Below are 27185 nucleotides of genomic sequence, written 5' to 3'. Positions count from 1 at the left end.
TAGTACTAAAAGCACTATTTATTATTAGCTATAGTGGTTTTTAATTTTTAATTTAAGCATGAGAGAGATGAGAGTATTAAGCCAAATGTAGTCCATCCCTATATTTGGTCTAATGTGGCTTTGATTGATTGACATGTGTGTATTTAGTTAATGGTTAAGATTTATTTTGTTAACTAAATAATATGAACGCTAGACTCTAGTTAGCCGTTTTCTTTGTTTAATCTTTAATTTGATCAAAGAATTTAAAAAGTCAATATTTAAACGGTAGGATAAATACATGTAAATGAGGGTAATAAGGTGCAAGGCGCACCTTCCTATGTGCTTTATAAGGCGTGAGCTGACAATATCTTATAAAACGTGAGTGTGTTTCGCCGCGCAAAGGGTTGTGCGCCTTGTCGTTAACCATTGGGAAAAAAATTCCAAGTGTAATCCTAGGCAAAAACGTGAAAATTAAATATCTAGCAATTAGTATTAGGTTGGAAAAAAATATTCACCTACTTAATTAGATGAGAAGTTTAACTAGCTTTTAAGTTAATAGTTAATTCTTTTTTCATGTTGAAAAAGTTTTGGATAGTTAATCTTCCAAGGGTATAAATTTTTATTTTTTTTCCGTTAACTTTATCAAACTTTTTTTTTGTCAAAGAAATTAGAGGCTATTTTCTTTATTGAGGGCATTATAAAACTTAATGCACTAGTAAAACGTCTGTAGACTCGTGAGTGAATTTAAGTATGTGAAGTTTACATCTTAAGTGATTGATTGTATGTCTTAAACATTTACCATACAATTTTATCATCAACGATAATTAGTTATTTTAAGTTATATATATTAATTAACATGATTCTTCTGACCTTATAAATTCTTGACAGCCGTAAAGTTTTATTAATAATATAAATAGGAATAATCCACTAACATTAAAAAAACTTTTCATTAATAAATTTAATTAACATAGTACTAATAAACTCCATAAAATATAATGGAGTGACAAATTAATGGTTAAAACAATCATATATATGTATCAAGAATTATGTACAAAAAAATATGAGAACGTCCTCTGGCATCGAGGGAATTGCACGTAGTCATCAATTGGAGGCGGGAAAGATGGTGATGAATTGCGATTGGTCTAAACCTTCGACTAGCGACTTATTGCGGCCTGCCCAGAATGCCCATATGGACTAAGACCTTATTCACACAGCGAAGAAAGGCCGAGTTTCGCTTAGAAGAGAATCGTTACATCCCTTAACAATGTACAGTGGCTATCCCTTGACCACAAAGTTATGCCAAAGAGGCTCTGCAACATTAATTTTTGAAAGCTAAGCTCTTTCATTTTTTTTTCCTTCCCCCCCNCCCCCCCCCCCCCACCCCCTTTTCTTGTCATTTTTATTTAACTTTTTCTTTCTTTTTTTTTCTCTCTCTTTTTTTTTTGCCATTTTTATTGATGTGTGATAGTTTTTTTTTTCTTCTATTCGTTTTTATTTATTTATTAGTATTTTTTGTAATTTTGAATTGACTTTATTCACCATGATTAATTTTTAAGTTCCTTTACTTTCGTTTTCATGAATTATTAATCTTTTGGTATGAGTATCACGTGTTTATTCTTTTGTCAATTAATGATTACTGAATATAAACGTCACATAAATATTATAAAAAGTATATTTAAATAGTAGTTTTACAAAAATAAAAGTTATTTTAAATATGATGAGTATTATTATTAGAGTTCTTTTAATTTGAAGGTCTTTTGATCTTCACCAACGTTCTTGGTAAGTAGGATGATTAAATTGAACTAAAGTTTGTATTCTCTTTGATATATTTTGCAACAACACATAAAGTTGATATATTAAGTTAACACTATTAGATAGTTTATAAAAGCTCAAATTTTAGTATGGAAACCCTTTTTTCCCTCAAAGTTTCCGCGAATAAAGCCACTAATTCCTAAATTGAAATCAACATTGAATTGGTTAATTAGTATCTAAAAGAAAATATTACTAACATGCATGTTTAATTGATTTGTTTTTAAAAATCGAAAAAAGATAAATTACTTGCTTGTAACCTAAAATTAAACTAACTGACTCGCTTTACTTAAACAATGTGGCACCCAGGACCTTCAAATCCTAGATCCGCCTCTGTCTGCACGGGCAACCTTATCTAGTTACAATAATAATAATCATCGAAGGAAGCACAAGCACAACGAACTATATCTATAGATATTCAGAAGACACATTTCAAAGCTGCAACTACAAAATGGTGACCAAGATGATTTCATCTGATGGTTGAAAGAAAACTTCAAGTATTTTGGCAACCAATGTGAATATTATTATCATAAAAACCATAAAAGAGACTTATAATTATCCAAACCTCAACATATTGAGGGAAAGTAAAGACATGTAATTACATAATTTTGTCAAAAAATGACTACACTACTTGGTTTTTTTGTATTATTGAACATTAATATTGTTTCACCCATTTCTCTATTAATTGTGTTCACTATCTCTGTATATTGCATATGCACTCCTTTGAAGTGTTTCCAATTCCTTGCCTTCCAGATATGATATATCATTGCTCCCCACACAGCTTCTATCACTTGCTTCTTCAAACTCTTCCAATGTTTTATCTTGATCATTTCTACTGTTTCCTTGAAACCTCTTGTAGGTAGACAGACTTTTATCCATTGAGTTACTGTATCTCTTACTTTTGTAGCATATTCACATTCAACAAATAAATGATTGCTTGTCTCCATAGTTGAATCTTGGCGCATACAACATGAACTGTCCTTACATGTATATTTTAGATGGTATATTTTAAGTAAATATTGATTATATTAGAGGAGAACATAGAGTTGCAGCTAATGATTCATCCCAAGGAGTCAGAATCATTTCACAAGTTGTCCTTTTTTTGTTAGAATTAGCTTGTGAGCAGAAGTAATTCCTTTTGATTTTGCTAAATTTAAACAGGCAGCAATATTTTACAACTACTGTGGTAAGAACAAAATGTCTTTGGCAGCAACATAAAATTATTTATATGACTGTAGAATTATCAAAGCTTTGTAAAAGAGCATGTTAAGTCTTGGAAGAATAACACAACATGTAATGACTTCCGGAATAAATACTTGACATGTAATGAACTGAACAATTTTTTATACCTATTTCTAAGCAAAGGTTGTTATAATGATATGATATTTTTTCATTTCTTCGTATTGGTGCTAGCATTCCCACAAATAAAATGTTGGGCCTCCTAGGGCTCAGAAGTGTTTATTTGTAATTGACAAACCATTCACTTAGCAACAATATACACAAATAATTCATATATAATCATATAAAAAATAGAAGAAAGCACAATATGAAAGCCAAACTCTTAGCAGATCAAACCAAAAAAAGGCAGAGGAGAAGCAACTCATGTGAACTGTGAAGATTCGATAACCCCCAACCCAATAGGAAAATTTCAGCTATTATTTCTCGTAAGTGCACTATGCTTCTATTTGCTTTCCTGTTCTGATGACCTTTGGTAAAAAACCCTTATAAATTGGAAGTTTAAATCGGTAAACTTAATAGAAAATTAGTTACTTCAAGACAGTATGAATCTCTCCATTAAATTTGGTAACAACTTTTGCTACATAAAGTTCTTAATCTGCCCATTATTAAAATTTGACTATGACTTTTGTTATACATACTTCATATAAATAACTTTTAGTAGTTTCACATTATACGCGTCCATTATGTTTGATCATATACGTGAAAACTACTAACACAATTTTGCTGTCTTTTTTTTACAACAGATTTACCTAAATATGGTTAGCTAACCTTGTTGAGGAGATAACGAAGAAGTGTTGATTGTAAGGGCGCCAGTACTATTTGATTGATGCTGTCCTGTAGTTAAAGTAACTGGTAGGTTTGTGGCTTCAGAAGCTTCAACTACAAAATGAGGAAAATAACTATAGTAAGAGTAGTAGCGTCTAACTATAGCTGTAGATATTCAGAAGATAGAAGGAAGATAAGAATATGCTCAGCTAACCTTCCTGAGGAGATAATGAGGAACTACTGATTCTAAGAGCGCCAGTAGTATTTGATTGATGAAGGAGTTTTTGTCTTTTTGACTCAGCCCTTTTTTCTCTTAGCTCGGATAAAAATAATTGCTTTCTCTCTGGTGACATCTGTGCATATCTGGTACGACGACGCAAATTTCTCTCAGAAGTTCTTTCTTGGGCAGACACATTATCTCTATTTTCTTCCATTCCTGTTTCAAGTAGTTCATGATTTGTTAAACTAATTTACAATTTAATGCAATATGGAAAAATACATACATAACTTGGAAAAAAAGGGCATACATTGAGAAATATCAATGTAGCATTCACGAAAATAAAAATTAGAAAGAAAATAAGACAAACAAGCACAATTATTTAACTAATAACATTAATTTTATAGAGTCAAATATTGAGATATCGATAATCTTTAAATCTATCTACAGCTAAAACAATGAAAGGGGAAGAACTTCAAACATTATTTCAAGATAAGAAGCAAATTATCCTTAAAATGCGCGACTATTATACAAACACCTCTTCTTCTCCCTAAAATCCTAACCAGAAATCTTTAAACAAATATTTTCTTGAAATTAAAATCTATAGGCACCCATGCCTTAACTAATGTTATTAAAAATTGGCTCAAGGTCAGACATAAAGCCAACCAATTTGTGTTCACTATGTCAAGTTTTCTACAATTTTGCATATTTATATTATACTAAGCATATGCTTAGAAATTATCACTTGACAGCTAAAAGCATGAATAAGATGCTATTCAAGGTAAAACGGATGCCAACAACTTATAATGAAAATCAAGATATATAACAGTGTAGCTATGTGGAACTATATACCCCCTATGTAATTCTGTATGGAACCTCCTTTCAGTTTGTTAAGTATCTTGTATATTATAAGATATAGCATCAAAAAAATGTATTAATTGTTTAATATCTTCAAGCACGGCATATAGATGTTCTGAAGTCTTAATACATTTTTCTGTATGAGTTTTAGCTGTAATACCATGCATATAGTAATCAATTTTTTCATTGTAGAAATAACGTAGGACTGCAAGTGCATATCTAGCAACCAACGCAATAATACCAGCATAAAAAGCAGAGCAATAATGAAACCCCATCAGCTAAAAAATGCAGCAATAGTTTAGCAAAAATGCAGCAATCCTTAAGCCTCAACTTCTGTCCAAAGTGCAACATTTGAAGCAGCAATATTTTTGAAAAAAATGCAGCAGTTGGCTAATTTAAAAGTGCAGCAAAGTTTAGCAAAATACATAGCCAAACCATTGGCTCAAATATAGCCAAAGGTGTAGCAAAATTTAGCTCGACACATAGCAACAATAGACTGAAATTTGATCAGAAGTGTAATAAATAGTTTAGTCTAAAATTCAGCAGCAATACGATACAAAATCAGCAACCCATGGTTTAAAATACATCAAAAAAATGGAGCAGAAAAATATTAAAACGCAACAATGATTCAACCTCAAAATGAGGTATCAAACCATAGCAGCCAACCTCATCAAAGGCAACAATTAATTCTCATCAAAGACAGGGGTAACAACAGGGCAGACACATTATCTCTATTTTCTTCCATTCCTGTTTCAAGTAGTTCATGATTTGTTAAACTAATTTACAATTTATCAATGACAGTGATGATTACCATGATCTAAAGCAGGTGTGGGGGATAAACAACCATTGATTCATTTAAGTATGAAAGGTTTTTTTCACGCTTAAAAAATTGAATTTGGTTCATTATTAGTGTCTTGTGACTGGTATGTATATGTCGAGCATCTCAAAGGAAGAGTTTGTGCATATATTAATGTCAGAGCACTGAATTATCTTAGATAAATTTCAAAATACTGTGGAGCCAAACTGTACAAATGTGCATGATGGGAGGCTCGGAAGGGGCAGTAGCTCAGACAGAAGTGAGACAACACTTATCCCTCCCTATAGCATATGCATATCCTATATGGTCTTTTGTTTTTATCTTGCTTCGAATGTTATTTCAAATGAAATGTGACTATCATTCCACGGAATAGTAACACAATAAAAAAGATTTTCCCATTCAGTGTCATTTGGCAATGATGATGATGAATCATGGAGGTAACTTCACGGTTGAACAGTATGTCAGGCTTTGTTGTGAAGACATATTGCGAGTTCATTACTTTATCCTCTCCTCGGGTTCAGTTCAAAATGTACAGAGGTTGTTGATATACTTAAGCCGAACCTATGACAAATTTATTTATCATATCAAGCTCAAAACAACAAGATGTCTAAAGTTACTACTATAATATAATGTTACGTTTAAGAAATTTCAGTAGAGGCTTCTGATATTCTTGCTTCAACTGTATGTTCTTCGGTTCTTTTCCATTTCTTGTTGCTTCAGTAAGTAGTAAGCTATATAACAGTGTGCACAGTTCAAACTTTGATCCTAATTGAGAAAGAAAAATTAGTAAGAAAAGAAGTTGTATCACAAACATCCAATCAAAAAATGATGTAGACTTCGTAGCTGAACATTATTTAGGTATCGACATTACAAAACATCTATTTCAATGCTTCTTTCGATAAAGTAATAGATTTTATAGAAAGAACATCAAGAAGATGCAATTACACCAATATTGAACATCTATTGCAATTTTTGAACAACTATTAACTGGATTGCAGCTATAGGGGTGTAAATGTGCACTTTTAGGACGGAGCTTGTTGAGCATATGTTTGTGAGTGTGTCTTGACACACTTGGTGTGATGAGGGCACAAATACATGATTTGAAGTTATAAACACCAACAAGTCCAACTATTTGAGCTAATATTCATAAAAGCTTTTATGTGTGGACATGTTAAAGGAGAAACCCGATAAAATTTTATACCAAATTGTTTTCCCTTAATTTTTATCAGTAAATGAGGCTAAGCTTTGCCACTAAAAGCTTAGTTAAATGAATAGTGAGATAGTCTTTTGTAGTTTTACTTTACATGAAAGTAGATAGTTATTTGTCTTTGATGAACATTTTTACTTTGTAATAGTAAAACAAATTGATGCCAAAAGCATAGGTACTAAATAATTTTATATAGAACAAATTGATGCCCAAAGCATGACTACCGTTCCAAACTATTTCATACATCTAAAATAAGTTTTTTGACACACACAACTTGATTTTTTAAAAATTTTGATTCTTATACTCTCTTATGTGTTGAAGAAGATGTTTGACAACAAAAGACAACATTTAGATAGAAAGAAGATGAGTTTTAGGAAAGGAATTTTTCACATATACAAACCCTCCAAATATATATTTTGCAATTTTACTTGATATTGGAGTAGGAATTTTCACTTCAGCTCTTTCTAACATTTGAATTGTTAATTTAAATATTTGTAGACAAGTTCTCACTAGGTTTGAGCTGTTGGACAAAATGATAATCACACCCACGATAATGTCCAAAGTAAATAGCAATAGGAAGAGAGTAACAACGACATCAAATATTAAAATGGGTAAATATGATACCCGAATAAGTAATACAATAATATTGATGAAAAACTTGGTAGTGTCAAAAGATTACGACTCAACACTCTTTTATTTCTTACAACTCACAATAATATTACTTGCACACTATTTTCTCACAAATTAAGAAATAGTTCGTGGATTACTCTATCTACTCTCTATTGCTTCTCTATTTTGGTGTGTTTTCAAGTGTTCAATTACTACTCTAATTATAGAGTTTTTTGAACACTTGTTTACATCATTAATGTCATAATATGGTAGCCAATTTCAATAAAAAATTGACTGCCTAACTCTATCAAACTTATACCAAACTTTGACTACCTACTTCCACAAATGTGGCTTTCAACTTTCACATTGATGGCTACCAATTTTTCACATTCGTGGATTGTAATTTCAATAAGTATGGCTGCCAAATTAATTGTTGCCAAGATTTATTTCCACAAATCTCTCCCTTAATTTTGATTTTTCTTCTTTACTCCAAGGCTTGATTTCAATCTCCGAAAATCTTCAAACTTGATATGCTTTGTAAAGATATCCGCAAATTGATCATGACATTTCACATACTTGAGCTCTACCTCTTTCTTGGCAATGCATTCTTGGATAAAGTAAACTATTTAGAACTACTAAGCAACTAATGTAAAGTCAATTTGGTATAAACTTATCAGTATTTTCTATTATAAATGATACACATAAGTGAGCATTTAAAAAAGGAGGTCAATAAAACATCTAACATATATATGGGTTATCAATAGCACATAATATGTATTCTTAAGTAGATATATTAATTGAACAAAGACGAAGGAGAAGGAGAAATACCGAGGAAGTAATGTTGTTTTCCGATTGCATTTTGGACAATGAAAATCCTTTCTATCTTTTGTGCGCTTCTTTTGTTTGCATCATGAGCATTCAAGTACACAAAACTCTTGCAATTCATCTGATATGGCCATTTCTGCTTCAACATAGAAGAGTCCCATCTGTTGGGAAATATCATATACATAATACATGTTGAGTTACTGATGAATAAATAAAATTTGTTTTTATTATTTAATAAATATACAAACTCTTAAATTATCAGCTTGAAGTATGACTTACAGAAGTTGGTGATGAAAAAAAATTTTCAATAGAGAAAACTTGTTGGCCAGCAGGAGTCAATACCATGAGAGGGGCAGATGAGCTTGTTGAGGTTTTGTCCGACGCACGACTTAACAACATTGATTTGTTTTCTTTTGCCCTATTGTTACAACAAATAGTTTGTTTAATAGGTTCTTTAAATGCAAATTAAAGTTAGAGAATAGTGATGAAATGTGAGTACCATTTGGTGAGTTCTACTGCCTGTGGGTAATTAGGAGCTACGCGTATTGTTGAATTGTACCTACTCTGCAGTGACAACCCTGTATGACATAAAGCTTGCATAACGTTTTGTTATTATATAAATTATGTTGGTAAAAAGTTCAATGCATGTACCTTGAAAATTAGAGATTCCTATATTCCTGCCAAGGATTACAATAAGATCCATCTCTTTTTCCATTTTTGCTTCGATTTCATTTCCTTCAATTTCTCCAAAATCCTCCCATAGAGTGAGGAGAAATTGATTTTTCCTGAAGTACCATGATAACGACCAGATGATAAGTGATGGTACGATTAAATAAACAATAAAAGTGTTTACTTATTCAAAATATTTTCATTAAATGGGAAAATATAAGGCAAAATGTGCTTACTGATTGTCACAAATGATAATTTCTCGACATTTATGACGACTGCGACCTGCGTATTTTTGAGGACCACAACGAAAAACGATTGCCAGTATATCTACGTATATAATAAAGAATGAAATGTTGTAAGTGTGTGGATCAGTAAGTAGGTATATTTTACTGTTGTAAAAGTTAATAGGGTGGATATACCGATTTCAACAGCAGAATCAAGCATCATGTGAGAAATGCGGTCAAAGGTTGTGATATTCAGCTTGGTTGGTGGTGGAAGTGGTTTCTCAACTCCATTAGATGGCGTGATATGTTCAATTACTGTTTCTTTGTCAAGAACCCAGTAAAATTTATGTATCGACTTGCCGTGTGAATTTTGGGAGATTTTGACTCTTGCGGTAGAGATGAGATAGGTATTCATGAGTTTAAGCATTTCTGCATACTGTTCAATTTCATCGGCATACAGTACTGCCTTTATTTGGCATTCCTGAAAGTAAGAGTTGTAGAGATCTAAGAATAAGTCAAACTATTTACTAAGAGTAAAACAAAACAAAAATATTTATATAAGGTAAATATTAAAAAAGGAGAATATTCATGAGATTAAATGTAATGAGCTCACCTGTTCATCTTCCAAAATCAAATTTTGGAATCTACATTTCTTGTCAGGGCTTTCTCTTTGGCGTCCGATTTCCACAATTTGAACTTTGCAAATCCAATCTCGTGTTGTTAATGCTATTTGATCGATGTTCAATCTTAGTACCATGTTTGTTAGAAATATTTAACCAAGCAGTAGTATCTACAGGATAGCATCACTATTGGGTGAAAGTCCTTTCTTTTATGTGGTTGCGTGAACATGAACAATTAAATTAGGAAGAACATGCAAGAACATATTGTCCTCCACATACTAAAAGTATATAATTTGTAATGAAAGTACAATAGGAATATTTGTAATGAAATTCAGAACATGCAAGAACATAATTATCCCTAACTTAGTGAAACATTAGAAAATATAATATCCTCAAATCTGTCTGGTAGTAAAATTGGAATTTTAAGTGAAAATAACAAGTTTAATTTTGTTCCATATTGATTTTATCCTTTGGTGACATCTAAAATCTGCAAGAAAAATTGAAAATGGGAAGAAGGAAAACATGAAAAGGGGAAAAAATACCTTAGAAAGGGAGCAATATTTTTTTTCTTCAATGGAAAGGATGACAAATTTGTGCTTTATGAGTAATGATGAATAATGAGTAATAATGTATATATATATAAATATACAATAGAAAGTAGACACGTTATACTATATAAAAGTACAGGTGTCTTCTTTAAAATTGATGGATTTGGCAGCCAATGAGATTGTGCCAAAAAAGAGAAAAAATTATTGCATTTGATAGTAAAATTTAATGATGTATGCCAGAAAAAGAAGTTGTTATATTTGACAGTAGAATTTGAATAGCCTTTGGTCCAAGTTTGTTTTTGAGCTCCATAATTTTATATTATTATTATTAGATGTATAAATTTGGAAGTTCTGTTATTTGTGTTTGTGGATAAGAGTGAGATGGTGTAATTTTCTATATTTACTTTTGTTTTTTGAATTATTAAATGAAATGATTGAGGAAGAGCACATAAGGAATTCTGACTTCATAAATATGGAGTAGAAAATAAAAATGACATAAATCACTTATCTTTGTTAAAGTATATGTATTGTGTATTTATCTTGAGTGATTGCTATGAAGTTGCTTCTTAGGATTTTTTGAGAATTTGTTTCAGAATTAAGAGTTATTGTAACTATATAAAAATAAACTGAAAATCAGTATATTATTTTTGAGGTAACAAAATGGTCGTGTAGCAAGTTTTAACTCCTGTCCAAGTTTAATTTTACATTTGGTATGTATATATTATATACATAAAGCTTTCATGTCTGTAAAAATCAATAAATTACTACTTGAGATAATAGATATCTTCTTACCTGGACATAACAAAATTAGTAAGACTTATTCTTTACATTAGAAAGGACCAGACAATTTGCTAGTGAACCAGGTCAGATATACTTGGTGATTGACATGTTTCAATTTGTCCAATATTCTACTGAAGTTGTGACTGCATTCTTCAACAGTATGAGGTCTAAGTGTTGAAGCAAAAGGCAACCAAGAGAAAAGTAAAAACACTTTTATATTCATTTAAGTACATAGCATGTAAATTCCCTGGAAACTAACTGACTGGAAACTAACTCAGAAGCTAACTCACTGTGAATTCTGTAATCTGAATAGAGCATAATGATACTTGTTCAAGAAAAAACTTACATAGAGCCAATTAAAAAAAAATTGTCCAAGGAAATCTATTTTTGAATGCCCACAATCAAACATGCACCCAAGGATAAGTTGAAACAAAGCAATAGTCACACATGCATTATTGAATTAATCACAGAAACAAAGCAATAAGGTGCTTAAATTTAAGTTAAAAAAAATTGTTACCTGAACTATATTTGCTCTTTCCTGCATTAGGTGATTTCAACAATGTCAAAGAGCAAATTTATTGATTCCCTGTAAATAAAGAAAACACCCAACAAATTAAGAACTTTTAATAGTAGTTTCTTTACCATTTCAAGAACTTCATAAAGAATAGGTTGGAATGAATTGGAGAAGGTGGGAATGAGTTAAATATTGGGAAGAAAGCTGCACCAAGTAACAACACGTGGCTTCATGAAAGAAAAAGCAATTTATGCCTTGAAATTACAAAGATGTCCTTATTTGTGTGCTTCATGGAATTGCACGGTACAACTTTTATAGCGATGTTCGTCCTTTCCAAACTCTCCCTTCTAAATAAGGGGATATATATGTATATATATATATATATATAATCCACTAACATTAAAAAAAACTTTTCATTAATAAATTTAATTCACATGATACGAATGAACTCCATAAAATATAATGGAGTGACAAATTAATGGTTAAAACAATCATATATATATATATATAACCTCTCCCTTTTATGAAAAGTCATGATTTATATGAAAAGTTATGATTTTTATTGAAAAGTTGTGATTTTTATCAAAAGTTGTAATTTTTATGAAAAGTTGTGATTTTTATGAAAGATTGTGACATTTTCAAAAAGTTGTTACCTCTCCAGTAAGGCACAATAAACATTTGTTCACACTATTTTTTATTGTCTATAAATATTAGGGTTTCATCTCATTTTAAAAAATAGAATCTTCTTCTACATAGTTAAATATTTGATTATGAATTCCTTCTTCTGCACAATTAAATATTTATGTATTTTTCTCCTGTTGAGTGACTCACTAACGAGGAGACATTGTGCATTCAGTGGGCACGATTTTTCCTTTCTGTTTCATTCTATTGTTGCAAATCATGGTATGTTTTCTTACTGTCATTAATTTTTGCTTATGATATTAAATATTGTATTTGAGTGCATGTTTCTAACTTTGTTGTATATGTTTATCTTTCTGGAAAATTATTGTTATAAGTATTAGTACAGACTATACGTAAATTCACCTACTGAAGTGTCACGATCGGGATCTAGACCCCAGACGAGACCGGCGTCGTTGACCTCTTAGAGGTCGCAAACAAGCCTACTTACGTCATTCTTACTTTACATAGGTTAATTTTAGCAAAAAATTTGAAATTTTTGATTCTTTAATCATACTTGCTAAACATTCTTAATATTTCGTAATCGTTCATTATCAACCATCTAACATTTAAGAGATAAGCAACTGAAAGAAATAATTCATTAAGTATTAATTGTATATCGGCCAAAATAGCACCAATACAAAGTCTGAACCAAAACAGGAAAGAAACGCTTCCACTAGCTCAACTCTAAAACTACGCTAGAATGTAAAACAGTAGCATCTTCGAATGCATGAGGACCTACCAAACTCCGGATGAATGTTGACGTCCGGATAGCTGCAACAACGAACCTGTAGCTCTACCATCCTCCTGTGCCTGCACCTAAAAGTAGATGTTTGTATGGAATTAGTACACACTTGTACTAAGTATGGGTATATGCAAGCACACACCAGGGACATGCATGAAAAAGAATAGCTCTTTCCTAACGACATGATTTTTGGAAGTCAAGCCAGTGGACCTGCAAAATTGAGATTGGAAAAGTTATGCCATGAAAGTGACATGCATCATTATAATTATCGTATGGCACACAACACATGATATCTACATATAGCACATAGTTTCTTTCATATTATTCATTCATATGCCATGAGACCTTTTTATCATGGACTTGACCTTAAGACTTTCCAAAATGAGGGCTCAACATATGGGACCTCAACTAGGGAGCCTTCTTTAGCAAACACAGAGTCTGCTTCATTCATTCATAGGTACCTCATTTCAGTTCATTCATAGGCCAGTGTGAACACAGCTATACCTAGGATGTAGTTTAAGACTTCCATTGGATTTGCTATGCAATGATCAGGAATAACCTAATGTCATTACCTGAATCTAGCTCACCTCTTGATTATCCTATCCTAACACCTTCAGTATCATTCATTTCTTTATATGATTCATTTGAGACTGGCCTCATTCATTTATTGAGAACTTTAACTTTAACCGACATAGATCATGTGAGCATCATGAAATCCAGTGTCTCCCCCACACCGAAAAGAGGTGAAATCACCGGCCAAAGTGACTCAATAACATGCTAGCGTATATGGGAATTTAACCCCGCCAGATCCCTATAGTGGCAGTATAGGTTCAAAGACTAGGAGATGTATGGAGACCCATACCCGGCAAGCCGGACAGTCTCATCTCATGAGAGTTACGTGAATCTCCGTCCTTCCCGAAAGAAGGCATCACCGCTCATATCTAGTCTATCGATGCTCAATATAAAGTTCCATTACATTCAACTCATACATCATAAAAGCTGGCTTGTAGTATGAGGACATCATAACTCAATAGATGATTTCTCATCTCATCATTAGTATTAAGTGTTTTAAACTCAATATATTCATTAGAGTGTTCATAGAGACTGGTCTCTTCATTATCTTACACTCTCATTGGTGAGTACGTATTGGTAACATTTACTTAGGCTCATTTGAGATTGCTCTCATCATATACATTAGCCTCACATCATGATTTCACCACATTCTTCATTATTAGCACCTTTATTTTTCATAGTTACTCACCTCTTATTTAATGTTCATTACTTCATTTCATTACGTATATCTTAGGTTCACTTATTTTTGAACGTATGATAGACTTATGTGTCTATACATACAAGCATGAGGCTTCATTTATAGTTCGTTAAGTGATTCTTACTTTCCTAAGATTATGCATTGTAAGACTTATGTATCTTGTATATATGCGAAGATCTTGATTTTTGATCTAAGTAGATGGCATTATTTTTGAATATTTACTCACGTATGACTTATTTATCAATACGGAGGTTTGGGCACGGGAACCCAAATCTTGAATCACTTGGATATCATTTATATTTTTCATTGATTTTATTTCTAATATTCATAACATTAAAACTCTAAATTAAATTTCAACATTTTCATGAAATAATTAATTTTCTATTTTAATTAGAATTCTAACTTAAATCTCAACATTTACATGAAATAATTAATTTTCTATTTCAATTAGAATTCTAAATTAAATCTCAACATTTACATGAAGTAATTAATTTCCATTTTAATTAGAATTCTAAATTAGATCTCAACATTTACATGAAAGGATTAATTTTCTATTTTTAATTAGAATTCTAAATTAAATCTCAATATTTACATGAAGGGATAAAAAAAATTTATTTTAATTTTACTACTAATTAACCGAAAGGTTGGGGGTTCGAGCCCCAACAACCCCTTTGATTTTTAGAATTAAATTTGCTACAATAGGGAGGTTGTGGGTTCGAACCCCCACAGCTCCCATATTTTACTTTCTTTTTTCGCTGAGGAGGAGGCTATGAAGTGGTGGGTTCGAACCCCCACAACCCCTCCATCTTTAGTTTTTTTATAGAGGCGAGTGGCAGTGAGGTTGTGGGATCAAATCCCCACAGCCTCACTTTATTTTCTTGTTATTTCGCCTCACAGTTCGGCTCTGAGGTCGAGGGTTCGATCCCCATGCCTTGCATCTTTTTTTTTTCACGACTGGGAGGTCGTGGGTTCGATTCCCACGCCTCCCATTTACTCGTTTATTTAATTTTCTTCTTCTCCTCCCCCAAGTCGCTTGTTCAACTCCCCCAGACCCCATTCCCTTTCAAATTTTTTTTTGAATTTCGCTGGCCCCTAACCCAGTTCGAATCCGCCTTAACGCGTTCCTTTTTTTTTCTTTTTAAAGCATGCGTTGGTAAGGTCCTAGGTTCGATCCCTGCAGACATCACCTATTTTTTTAAAATTTTTTTGACACCCAAAATTTTCAGAATTCACCTGTAGCGAATTTCCAGATTCTGGAACTTTGTTACACATTTTTATGTAGCGTTTTACGGGATATTTGAGCATCTCTTTCTTGGTCGTTCGTTATGATTCATTAGACAAGTTAAAGGTATGATTTGGTCATTTGTTTAACTGGAATTTCTAGCATTTCAACCATGTGAACATCATGATATTAAGAGCCTCTAATTGCACATAAAACACGAGTAATCTCTAATCTATTAACACGCTAAAGAAAGACACAAAATCATGGGCAAAATGTTGCACAAATACATACGTATTTACATTCATATTTCCAAAAGACACGAAATATAAACACATACTCGAAACAAAATCGTCACCAAACATATTAACCTAACATCATTGGGAGCTAGTGACAGGAGACATGCAAAAGGGAAAACAATCCTAGTTTCGGATGAACAACGTGAACCCTAAGGGATCTCTTGGGAAATGGACCAAGAGGAAAGGAACCCATACCTTTATTGATGTTCAAACGAAGAATTTGCTTCCCAAAACTCTGTCCAAAAATCAGTCCAAGTTACCTCAATGTCCACACCACTCAACGAACAACTTCTCTTCGCCTTAACGTTTTTGGTTGCTTTTTTTTTTTAAAAGAAAAAATTTCATGTGAGTTCTTCAAGTGTGAAGAATTCTTGATGTATTCTCTGGTTCTTGAAATTTTTTTGACAGAAACCAACGTGAGAGAGATATATGGAGAACGTGAGAGAGAGAGAGAGAGAGAGTGTGTGTTATTAGGATTAGGAGACTAAATTCAAGACTTAGTCAAATAGGATTTAAATTAGATTAAGACAAATCTGATTTATTTTAATTAATACGTGAAAGGACCATTATGCCCTTAAAATTTCAAATTTTTAATTAATAATTAAATCACCTTAAGTACCTATTATTTAATTAATTTATTTTTTTCGGGTCGTTATATGAAGATTCACAGTTTTAAAGAATACATTTATTTATAATAGTCTTCAAAGAAATCGTTTCTTCTCCAACAGATCAAGCCTAAAAATTTATATGATTTTTTGTTTTTTTATAATAATGTTAATATTAATAAGAGTGAAAAGAAATAGAAATTCAAATGATAGAATTAAAAGTAGCAATTAATTATAATTGTATGATACACAATGATGACTATTCTTTCACACCAAAGTACTTTTTTGAACTTCTTCCCATTATCCCTTACTTCTCTTTAATCCTTTCAAGGATTTCTTAATGTTTTGTTTGTGCACAATTTCAATTATAAAACACTATCATAATTAATTACATATGAAATTTGGATTTCGAAAAACACATCATGACTACATATTAGTTATAGGTATATTATATAATTATGGATCCTTTGCTCTTGATAAACACATTAGTTAAATATATATTTTAAAAAATATTTAATATTTTGAATTTAATTTATAGTGTTATACTAGAGAAATTTGCAAAGAAAATTCAGAAAAATATTCAACGTGACTCTCTAATTAAAGACACTATATAACCATGGTAAAATAAAATTATGTAAACTAGGACAAAATAGTGTTATGATTTTTAATTTTCCCTTTTCTTTTAATAAAACAAATTGTAAACTAGAATTGAATAGCCTCTATACTTTTAAAAAAATTATACAAAAAATATTATAACATCAAAATACAAGAAAAGTTTTATTCTAATAAATTTTAAGAAGAAAGTTATAACCACGCAAGCACAGATCCATTTACTAGTTGTTATAAACATAATACAAAACTTTTAATAGATGAAAGTTTATTATAGTTGATTAATCGTAAATTTATTGTATTCTAACCATTCATAACATCTACTAATGAAACAACTAACTTGTCCATATATTTGACTTCTCTATCCCTTTGTGTCTTAACCAAAGAATCTTTCAAAAGATTTTCATTATTAACATTAGTGTTATCTCCAAGAATATGATATTACATCATGATGTTGTAGGATTTTCTAACACTCAAGTTTTTCTGCCTATGAATGTAAGCAAGTAAGCATATATTCTAGCCTCTTCACTTTGTAACAAAAGGCATTTTAATTTCTTCGCCTTGTAACAAAAAACATAACATGATTGTTTTTATCCAAATAAATTAAGTAGAATCTTATTTCCAGAAGGTACTTTCCATTATTATTCTTTATAAAACATTTTGAATAGCATCTAAGTACATAAGTAATTTTTAATGTAGATTTCATGTTGAAAAATGATGTGTTAGTAAAAAGGAAGTAGTGGTAAAACCATTTTATATGAATACATTTGTGAATATATGATAAATCTGCAAGTGAAAGTAGTATACAGAGAGAAATCAATAGGTTTAAGGGCATCTCTAACCCTGTCCTCTTTCACTCTCCAAATTTATAGTTTTCTATATTTTCAGACAACCAACTTCAACCCAATATTCTATTTTACTCTCTAAAAATGAATCTTTTTCTTTCTCCTCAATATTATATTATTATTTCTATTTCATTCTTATTTTCTTATTTTATAATATAAATCCCTTCATTCTTTTCTTCCAAAATAATAACTTTTATAAAATATTCATGTAATATAATTTTTTTTTCAAATTCTTTTTTAATATAAAATTATATTTTATTCTAAATTTCTAAATAACATAAATTAAAAATAAATATTATATAATATACAAATTAATGGACCGTTAAAATAAAAGTGAAATCATTAATGAAATATAATTATACAAGCATTACATAAATACCAACTTTCTGGCCAACGTGGGTAGAAATGGTCATACTTTTTAGATGATTTCTTATTGCTTTTTAGCATAAACTAGTGGATCCACTTACTAATAGGTTCTATACCCTAGAAACGGTTAGAGAATCTCCCATAGATTTACTTTGTATTTTTATATACAAACATGGTTATTATTTGTATTTTCATACAATTGAGTAATTATGGTGTTTTCGCATAGAACTGAGTTATTGTCTATTGTTTTAAAGCTTTCCAGATATTGTATCTTTTATTGTTGATGAGTATTTTAAGTTTGAGTTGAGTATCTTCAGTCAGAATTGAGTACCTTATTGTTGAGTTGAGCCCTATTTCTCTAAGTTGAGTTGAACTATGTTTCACTGAGTTGAGTATCTTACCATTGAGTTGAGCCCTATTTTCTCTGAGTTTTGAGTTGAACTATGTTTCATTAAGTTGACTTGAGTTGAGGTAAGTTTGTTTCTTTTCCATCAATTCAAGCTTATGGTTATGCTTCAGAATTATCCTTACATGCTCGTACATTCCATGTACCGAGTCATTTGGCCTGCATCGATTCATGATGCAGATACATGAATTCATGATCATCAACAGGCATTTCTTTGAGGTCATGTGATATTCTAGTTAGCTTTGGTGAGCCATTTTATATTTCGAAGGACTTCACATTTATCTTGCATTTAGTGTTTTTGAGATGTCGTGGATCTTGTCCTGATATTTTTCTTTAATAGTACAGGTTTCATAGATGGACAAATTGAGAAGTTCCTCTATTTTCTTTTATTGTATTGCATTGACTTTTCAAAAGGTTGAGCATTTGAGTTTATTGAAATCATTTCAGTTTTAAGCTTCTGTATGCTTGAGTTAGTCTTCCAATTGTAACCAGCCAGGATGAGGGTTTGCTTGGGGACCAACAATGGTTCTCGAGTGTCGCCCACGTTCAGGGTGTAGGCTCGGATCGTGACAAATTTTGTATCATAGCACAAATTTCAACTGTCTTAGGATGTCTATAAAGTCGTGTCAATAGGATCTTGTTTATGGTTATGTGGGTCCCACTTTTAAAATAAGGGACTATAGATATTTAAGAGAAGTTTTCCTTCTTTCATACTCTAAATTGTGCAATAGATCTATGTTATAGAGACTTTGTAAGACCCAGATACAAGAAAGACCAAAGTTCAGATTTTCAGAACTTATAGGTCCCACCGATGGTGGCCAAACCACATCTCGTGGCTTGGACCACAAACCGTTGGTAGGGTCCATGGTCTGGCCACCTAGAATTCCAGAATAATCAAGACCCACGCCGGACCTACGAAACGTAGGTGGGTCTACGGTCTGTGGTCCAAGTCTGTGGATCATGACCTCAAGACCTAGTCCCACACGTCAAATGACACCTTGCCAGGATGGACCGTCGGTTAGTCCACGGTCGATCGGTTTGGTCCTTCGATGGCTTCGTCAACTTTTAAGTCTGGGTCATTTTGATCTTATCCCTATGCTTTGAGCATTTAAATTATATCATTTTACACTTAAACTATATTGTTTTGCTCAGTTTAAGCCTAATAACCTAGTCAAAACATAACCAAAATCGTTATTCACCAAAATTCATCAAAATTAGAGCCAAAAAGGAGAGAAAAGTTGATAGCCCTCTCAAGAATTTGCACCAAGTTTGCTTCAAGTTCCAGCCCAAAATCGAAGGATTTTTACGTCGATTTCGTCACCAAGTATGTGGGATTTCTCTAGTGGGTTCCTTTCATCCACTAGGTCCTTGGAACTCAGTCAAACTCTTGATTCTCTATATCTGTTTAGACCAAAGGTTTCTAAAACCTTGGAAAATTGTTGTGACTTAGCTGTTGTAGTATTCGTAATCAAATTATCATGTTTTCTTGGAAAGTTTGCTTAGTTTCTTGCATGAAACTCAGAACCCTAGTTGTGCAGATTCTCTTAGTTTATGAATTAAACTTTCTAGGTCAGTTAAACAGATAAACATGCTCCAATTTTCGAATGTTACATTATCAGTTCTTGAATGTTGCATTCTCATATTTGCATTTAAGAATATTGAGCTATCTAGTATTTCAGTTATATTGTGTCATATACATTTACAATTGGCAGTAGTCTTAGCACCGAGTTGGACTAGGGTTTAGCGTACCCTCATAGTCCCAAAACTACGTGCCCCAGTAGGAATATAAGTCCCCTCTGTTGGGCTTCATATTTAGTGATCACGCTGGTATGCCTTTTATACCCTCGCAAGGTATATTGGTTTTTCTCAATGAAATATATACATCGGACTCCACGTTTAGCTCACGTGGTTTTATGTGGGTTAATAGTAGCTCCCACCAGGTTTTCAGCTTATACTTTAGTATTCTGTTTAGCATATTATGATCATGATTAGTACTTGGTTATTGCATTTATCTCTGTTTTCAGTTGTATTCAACATTTATCTTCTATTCAGATTATATTATTGCTCAGTTGTATTTTGTTCAGTTATTATCTATATTCTGCATGCTTAATATATTTCAAGTACTGACGCATATTCTGCAGTACATCTTTCATGATGTAGGTTTAGGTACTCAGCATGCAGATCACGCTTATATCGATTCTCGGTATGTATTTCATAGGTGCAGTGGTGAGTCCTCATATTTCGAGGACAACAAATATACATTTAATTTTTAGTCTTTATATCAATTTTCGATCTTGCTAGAGTTATCTAGGGGCATGTCCCATCAACTATAGTCAGTTAGAGACTTTTCAGACATAGTACTTGAATCAACTTGACTTGTTAAGTTTATCTTTCAGCATTGTTAAATTCTTAGTACGTTTTTGTACTTCAGACTAGTTGGATATTCTTTCTTGCAGTTAACAATTGATTTAGCTTCCACATTAGTTCATGTTTTCATCTAGATATCTTTTAGTATATATGTCAGCCTCAGGGTTAGCTTAGGGTCATTCATGATCCTAGGTCCCGTGTTACATCAAGAGGGTATCCTCGGTTTGAATTATTCCCAAAATATGCTTCCGATTTTTAGAGGAGTTCTAGAAGAGAAAAGAAGAAAAAGAGACGGAAGGTTCAAGGCATTCGTCAAGATTCTTGCGATTCTTTGAGGGATTTCACCAAGAATTTTATCCTAATTAGAGGTATGTAAGATTCCATAATTTTGGGTTTATTTACCCACACACCAATCGAGAGTTTATTTTACGAATTTCATCCATGAGATTAAGTATATTGATAATCTTGTTAAGTTCTTAAAGTTTTAAGGTTCTTTTTTATAATAATGAAGTCTTTGTTGAATTCTTGAGGTGAGAGTTGCGAATGAGTGTTGTTCTTAGTAATTTTTTGGTGTAGAATTCGTTGTAATTAGGTTGGGTTTAAGGATTCAAAAGAGTTTGGATGATATCATTCGAGTTTAGACGAGGTAGAGATCAAAAAATTGAACAAAAGTTCATCGGATTCGTCTGGAACATGGCTGGGGCGGCGCGCCCTTATTACGCCTGAGGGTTGGCGCCCTGCCCAGTGGTGTGCCCCAAACTAGCCTGTAACCTGAGGGCTGGCGGTACACCACTGCTGCACAATGGATGTCAAGTCTTTTCCACATTTGTTCTTCCTTCTGTATTCCAACTTTCAGCATATCTTCGCTCTTAGTGATTGTTACTTACCAACCTACATCCAATCATCAAGAAATCCTATATATCAAGTCACTATCCTTAAATTCATAATTCAAATTCAAGCAAGAGTTAAGAGTAGAATTCAAGAAAGTCTTTAAGTTAAATTGTGAATCATTCGAGTTCAGCTATCGATTTGAGTTCTTTCAAAGGGTTCCTTCAAACGTATTGATTCTAAACACTCTAAAATAATTCTAAAAATTGAGAAATCATTCATAACATGAATCATAACCTTGAATTCATTCAAAAACAAGGTACATTTAAGAGTTAATCTTGAGAGTTCTTCCGAGTTATTTTGTGAAAGTCCCTTCCAGTCTTTTACAATAAGTTTTAAATTATTTCAAGACTCATGTAAGTGAGTATGAGAAGTAGGAGAATGTATTTACGAGTCTACATTATCATTGAGATCCTTAAAGTCAAGTCGTTCATGTCCATAATTCCGCGTGAACTCCATAACTTGATTTTCTTTGAGAAGAGTAGTATGTTCAAGTTCTAAGTCTTGAGTTCCTAATTAATTTGGTATTATATTCCTAATAATGAGAATACTACAGTTTATCCATGAAGGTCCTTGAGTTGAGTAGTTCATGCCCATAATTCCACATGAACCCTCCGAGTCGAGCATTCTTCAGATGAGTAGTATCATTGACTCCTTGTGAGTAGTATCATTGTCTCCTTGAGTTCTAGATTTGTTGAGTTCCAACTATTGACTTCTATGCATGGTTATTGAAAACCTTGAATTGAGTCATTCACGTCCATAACTTGGCATGAACCCTAGTTTAAGAAATCTTTTATTTACAAATTATTTTGAAACTTGTTTTAAAGACTTGAGCACTAAGTTGAGGAAACGTAAAGTTGAGTTTATTTTCTATAAAATGATATATGAAAACTAAGTATTTTTCAAAGTAAGTATTTTCACATTTAAGATAAGAGAACACTGAGATTTTCAAAAGAGGTTTGAGCAGTTTGAGTATCATCTCTTATAAGAGAATGATTTTTGAATAATCAATCTCAAAATAGAGAAAGAGATATGTTTTTAAACATATGAGCTAGTTATATTTTGGGAGTAGTATTGAGCACCGATATTGGAAAAAGCTCAAACAACTTACAGCCTCCATAAACCATGTAGACAACGTGGGTAGAAAGTGTCATACTTCTTAGATGATTCTTTATTGCTTTTTACCATAGACTAGTGGATCCACTTAGTAGTAGGTTTTATATTCCGACAAAGTATATGATAGTTCTTGCAGCGTGGATCAGACGTTATATCATCACATAGCTCATAGTGATGGATGTTGGTTAGAGAATCTCTCACGGAATTACTTTGTATTTTTATGTATACAGAGTTATTGTTGTATTTTCATACAATTAATTTATTATTGTATTTTTGCATAGAACTGATTTATTGTCTATTATTTTAAAAGCTTTCCAGATATTGCATCTTTTATTGTTGATGAGTGTCTTGAGTTTGAGTTGAGTATCTTGAATCAGAATTGAGTACCTTATTGTTGAGTTGAGCCCTATCTTCTGAGTTGAGTTGAATTATGTTTCACTAAGTTGAGTGTCTTGTTATGGAGTTGAGCTCTATTTTCTTTGAGTGAGTTGAGTTGAGTGATTTGAGATGATGTAAGTATGTTTCTTTTTCATCAGTTCAAGCTTATGTTAATGTTTGTACATTTCATGTACTGAGCTATTTGGTTTGAATCATTTTATGATGCAGATACAAGTATTCATTATCATCAACAGGCGTTTCATTGAGGTCATGTGACATTCAAGTCAGCTTTGGTGAGTAATCTTATATAGAAGTGGTCTTCACCTTTATCATACAATTAGCAGTTTTTAGATGTCGTGGGTCTTATCCCGATATCCTTCTGTAATAATAGATACTTCATAAATAGACAAAATTGATGAGTTTCTGTACTATTATTTTGAATATTGTACAGACTTTTAAAAAGATTGAGTATTTGAGTTTATTGAAATTAATTTAGTTTTTAGATTTTATATGCTTGAGTTAGTCCTTCACTTGTAGCCATCCAGGATGGAGGTTCGCTTGGGGACCAACAATGGTTCTCGAGTGTCGTCCACGTTCATGATATAGGCTCGGATCGTGACTAGCTCGATACCATGAAGACCACAAAAATTTAATTGAATGTGAGCAGGGTATACCATTTTTTACCTATTTACCACACGAATACTTTTTGTCATCTACAAAAATTTTGTGAAGATTTTCTCCCTCGCCGTTGTTTGCAAATGTGATGATCTCAAAACCAGCTAAAGTAGTACTATAATTCATCATTCTAGTATGTGCTTGATATTTTATCCAATCATTTTTCCACACTGAGAGGCCAAAACACATTTTGTTCAAGTAAAACATTAGTAAGGGTGTCTCGTTCAACAAAAGGATCGACTTTAAATTTCATGCGGGTCATAGCAATGATTGGAAGCCCCCTAGATTTTTCAACACCCCATTATATGACTCAAATACATTGGTTGTCAAAGAACCCCATATATGATCGTTATCAAGGTACATAGTCCATTTTTTCAAAGGAAGATTATTTAACCACTTATAAGCTTCATCTTCAGTGCTTTAATTTGTTGCATCCTTTGAACAAAGTTTTTTTGTTGATTCTCCGTCGCAACATACCACATTAGATTTTCAAGTTCACTATTTAAATTTTTTCATTAAAATTTGCTTTCAAATGCCGAACACAAAATCAGTGGTGGCACTGAAAGTTGCAACCAATCGAAAGATTGAACACATTTTAAGATACCCTGATGACGGTCAGAAATAAGGTTAATTCCTCTTCGCGCGACAACAACATGCTTCCACAATAAGGAAATGAACCATGACGAATATTCAGAGCTCTCCCGAGTGACTAATGCATATGAAAGTGGGAAAACATTTTCATTCACATCAATAGTGACAACAATTAATAATTTGACATCAAACGTGTCGTAAAGATGAGTTTCATCTATAAAAATGACAGACCTACAACTTTTGAAACCATTGATGCATGTTTTAAAACTCCAAAACAAGTCCATGAAAATTTGCTCTCACCTTGTATAGCTGTTGAATGGTGCTCCAACTTAACAATGGTAACTGGATTATAAATTTTTAAAGTCGTCATATATCCAAGTAAAGTCTTAAAGGAATTTTCAAAGTTGAATACACATTAACAAACACATTCCTTCAAACTTTTTGGACTTTTCGATAACTGGGAGTATAGTGGTGCAATCCTTTGATAATTTGTTAAATCATTTTTATTGCAATATCAGGATTTTAGATAATATAAGGAATCAACGAATTAACAATCATGTTGTTATTCAAATTGTAAAGATCCTCCTTATATGTCTAAGAAATATAGTTGTGGTCAATCATTTTACATGTCTTCTACATATCATCGTCAGTCTTGTGAAAATGAATCATCCACTCACATCTCGACATATACTTTTTGCAGATGACTTTCCAACTTTTTCTTTTAAATTGATCACATAGAAACTCTGTCTCTTTAGAAATATTGAACATTTTCACTGTCGATTTCATTTGTTTGTTATTTTATTTTAAAAATAACATATTTATATATAGTGATATAAAAAAAATTGATTAATTAAATGAATAAAATATCTATCATTTATTTAAATAATTTTATGTTACATGAATCAAACATGATGTTTTTAAGATTCTTTTCATTCCATAATGGAGCGTTATCGAAAACGTTAAAAATTGAAGTCATCTGAAATTCTTTCATATGATCCAAACATGGAATGACTTCGAAAGATGAACTACCATTAGAGACAACTTTGGGAGAAATATCTACATCAACATTTTCATCACCATCTTCACTTTCATTATCATCCGTCGAATCATCTTGTACATGTTCACGAACATCAACATCGTCTAGTTAATCATCATTGATGTGAACTACTTCTGAGAGTTAAGTGGTAAGACCTCGGCATTCATGAAGTGACTTTTATGATGAGTTGCGACTTTAACGAAGAGTTGTTACTGTTATGAAAAGTTATGACTTTTATGAATAGTTTGTAATCTTTCCGAAGGATTGCAACTTTTTCAAATAGTTGTGACATTTTCGATAAGACATAATAAACATTTGTTCACGCTACCGTTTGTTGTCTATAAATGGAGGAATTTCCTCTCATTTTAAAACAACAAAATTTTTAAACCTCTCCTTCTTCTTCTTCTTCTTCTTCTTCTTCTTCTTCTTCTTCTTCTTCTTCTTCTTCTTAATTAAATATTTGTGTACTTTGTTCCTCAGTGACAACATTACTTATGTTACTAATCTTGGTATGTAAATTTTACAGTTATTAATTTATGCTTATGTTATTGAGGATAAATGATAAGAAGTAATAAATCATTTTCTTTTACATTATTAATGTGTGTTACTGCGTAATATAATATGATGTTTTAGTTTTAATGATTCTTGGATTTAAGTATTATTTTATAAGTTGTGTGATATTAAAACAACGAAAATTTTAAACCTCTTCTTCTTCTTCACAATTAAATATTTGTGTACTTTATTCCTGTTGAGTGGCTCACTAACACCATTACTTATGTTTACATAACAATCATTAATTTATGCTTATGTTATTAAGGATAAATGATACGAAGTAATAAATTTCATCCTCCGAAGCGTGAGTAGTTTTACTAATATATATATATATATATATAAGAAAATTATAGGCCTGCCTACGTGGCGCCACCACAATCCAAAATTCCTTTTTAAATTTATTTATTTCCAAAACTCGTCTTTCCCTTTCATGAAAGGTTGTGACTTTTATGAAAAGTTGCGACTTTTATGAAGGGTTGCGACTTTAATGTAGTGACTTTTATGAAGAGTTGCGCCTTTTAAGAAAAATTGTGAATTTTATGATAGGCTGTGACCTTTCCGAAGGATTATAACTTTTCCAAAGAGTTGTGACCTTTCCAATAAAGAACAATAAACATTTGTTGACTGTCACGACCCAAAACCGAGCCGCGACTGGCACCCACACTTACCCTCCTATGTGAGCGAACCAACCAATCTAAACCTTAACATTTCAATTTAATATCAACATAAAGCAATGCGGAAGACTTAAACTCATTAATAAAAGACAATTCAATAACTTCTAAAATTCAACATCTATTATTTCCCCAAAATCTGGAAGTCATCACCACAAGAACATCTATGATCAAATTACTAAACTAAGA

At 32.0% G+C, this 27185-nt stretch overlaps 2 protein-coding genes across 2 annotated transcripts; both read right to left on the bottom strand.

The window, feature by feature from the left end:
• Positions 1-3790: 3790 nt before the first annotated feature.
• On the bottom strand, positions 3791-4234 carry LOC107003880. Its single transcript, XM_015202137.2, has 2 exons — positions 4007-4234; positions 3791-3906 (listed from the first exon to the last, which is right to left on the bottom strand). The coding sequence occupies exons 1-2, from the start codon at positions 4224-4226 to the stop codon at positions 3791-3793; spliced, it is 336 nt and encodes a 111-aa protein (XP_015057623.1). The 5' UTR covers positions 4227-4234.
• A 4349-nt stretch (positions 4235-8583) lies between these two features.
• On the bottom strand, positions 8584-10005 carry LOC107003879 (replication protein A 70 kDa DNA-binding subunit B-like). Its single transcript, XM_027912663.1, has 6 exons — positions 9832-10005; positions 9414-9699; positions 9231-9321; positions 8977-9110; positions 8825-8903; positions 8584-8743 (listed from the first exon to the last, which is right to left on the bottom strand). The coding sequence occupies exons 1-6, from the start codon at positions 9973-9975 to the stop codon at positions 8584-8586; spliced, it is 894 nt and encodes a 297-aa protein (XP_027768464.1). The 5' UTR covers positions 9976-10005.
• Between the last annotated feature and the right edge of the window lie 17180 nt (positions 10006-27185).

The sequence above is a fragment of the Solanum pennellii genome, chromosome 11, assembly GCF_001406875.1.
Source record: "Solanum pennellii chromosome 11, SPENNV200".
Lineage (NCBI taxonomy): Eukaryota > Viridiplantae > Streptophyta > Magnoliopsida > Solanales > Solanaceae > Solanum > Solanum pennellii.
This window is presented reverse-complemented; position numbering and strand designations above follow the sequence as displayed.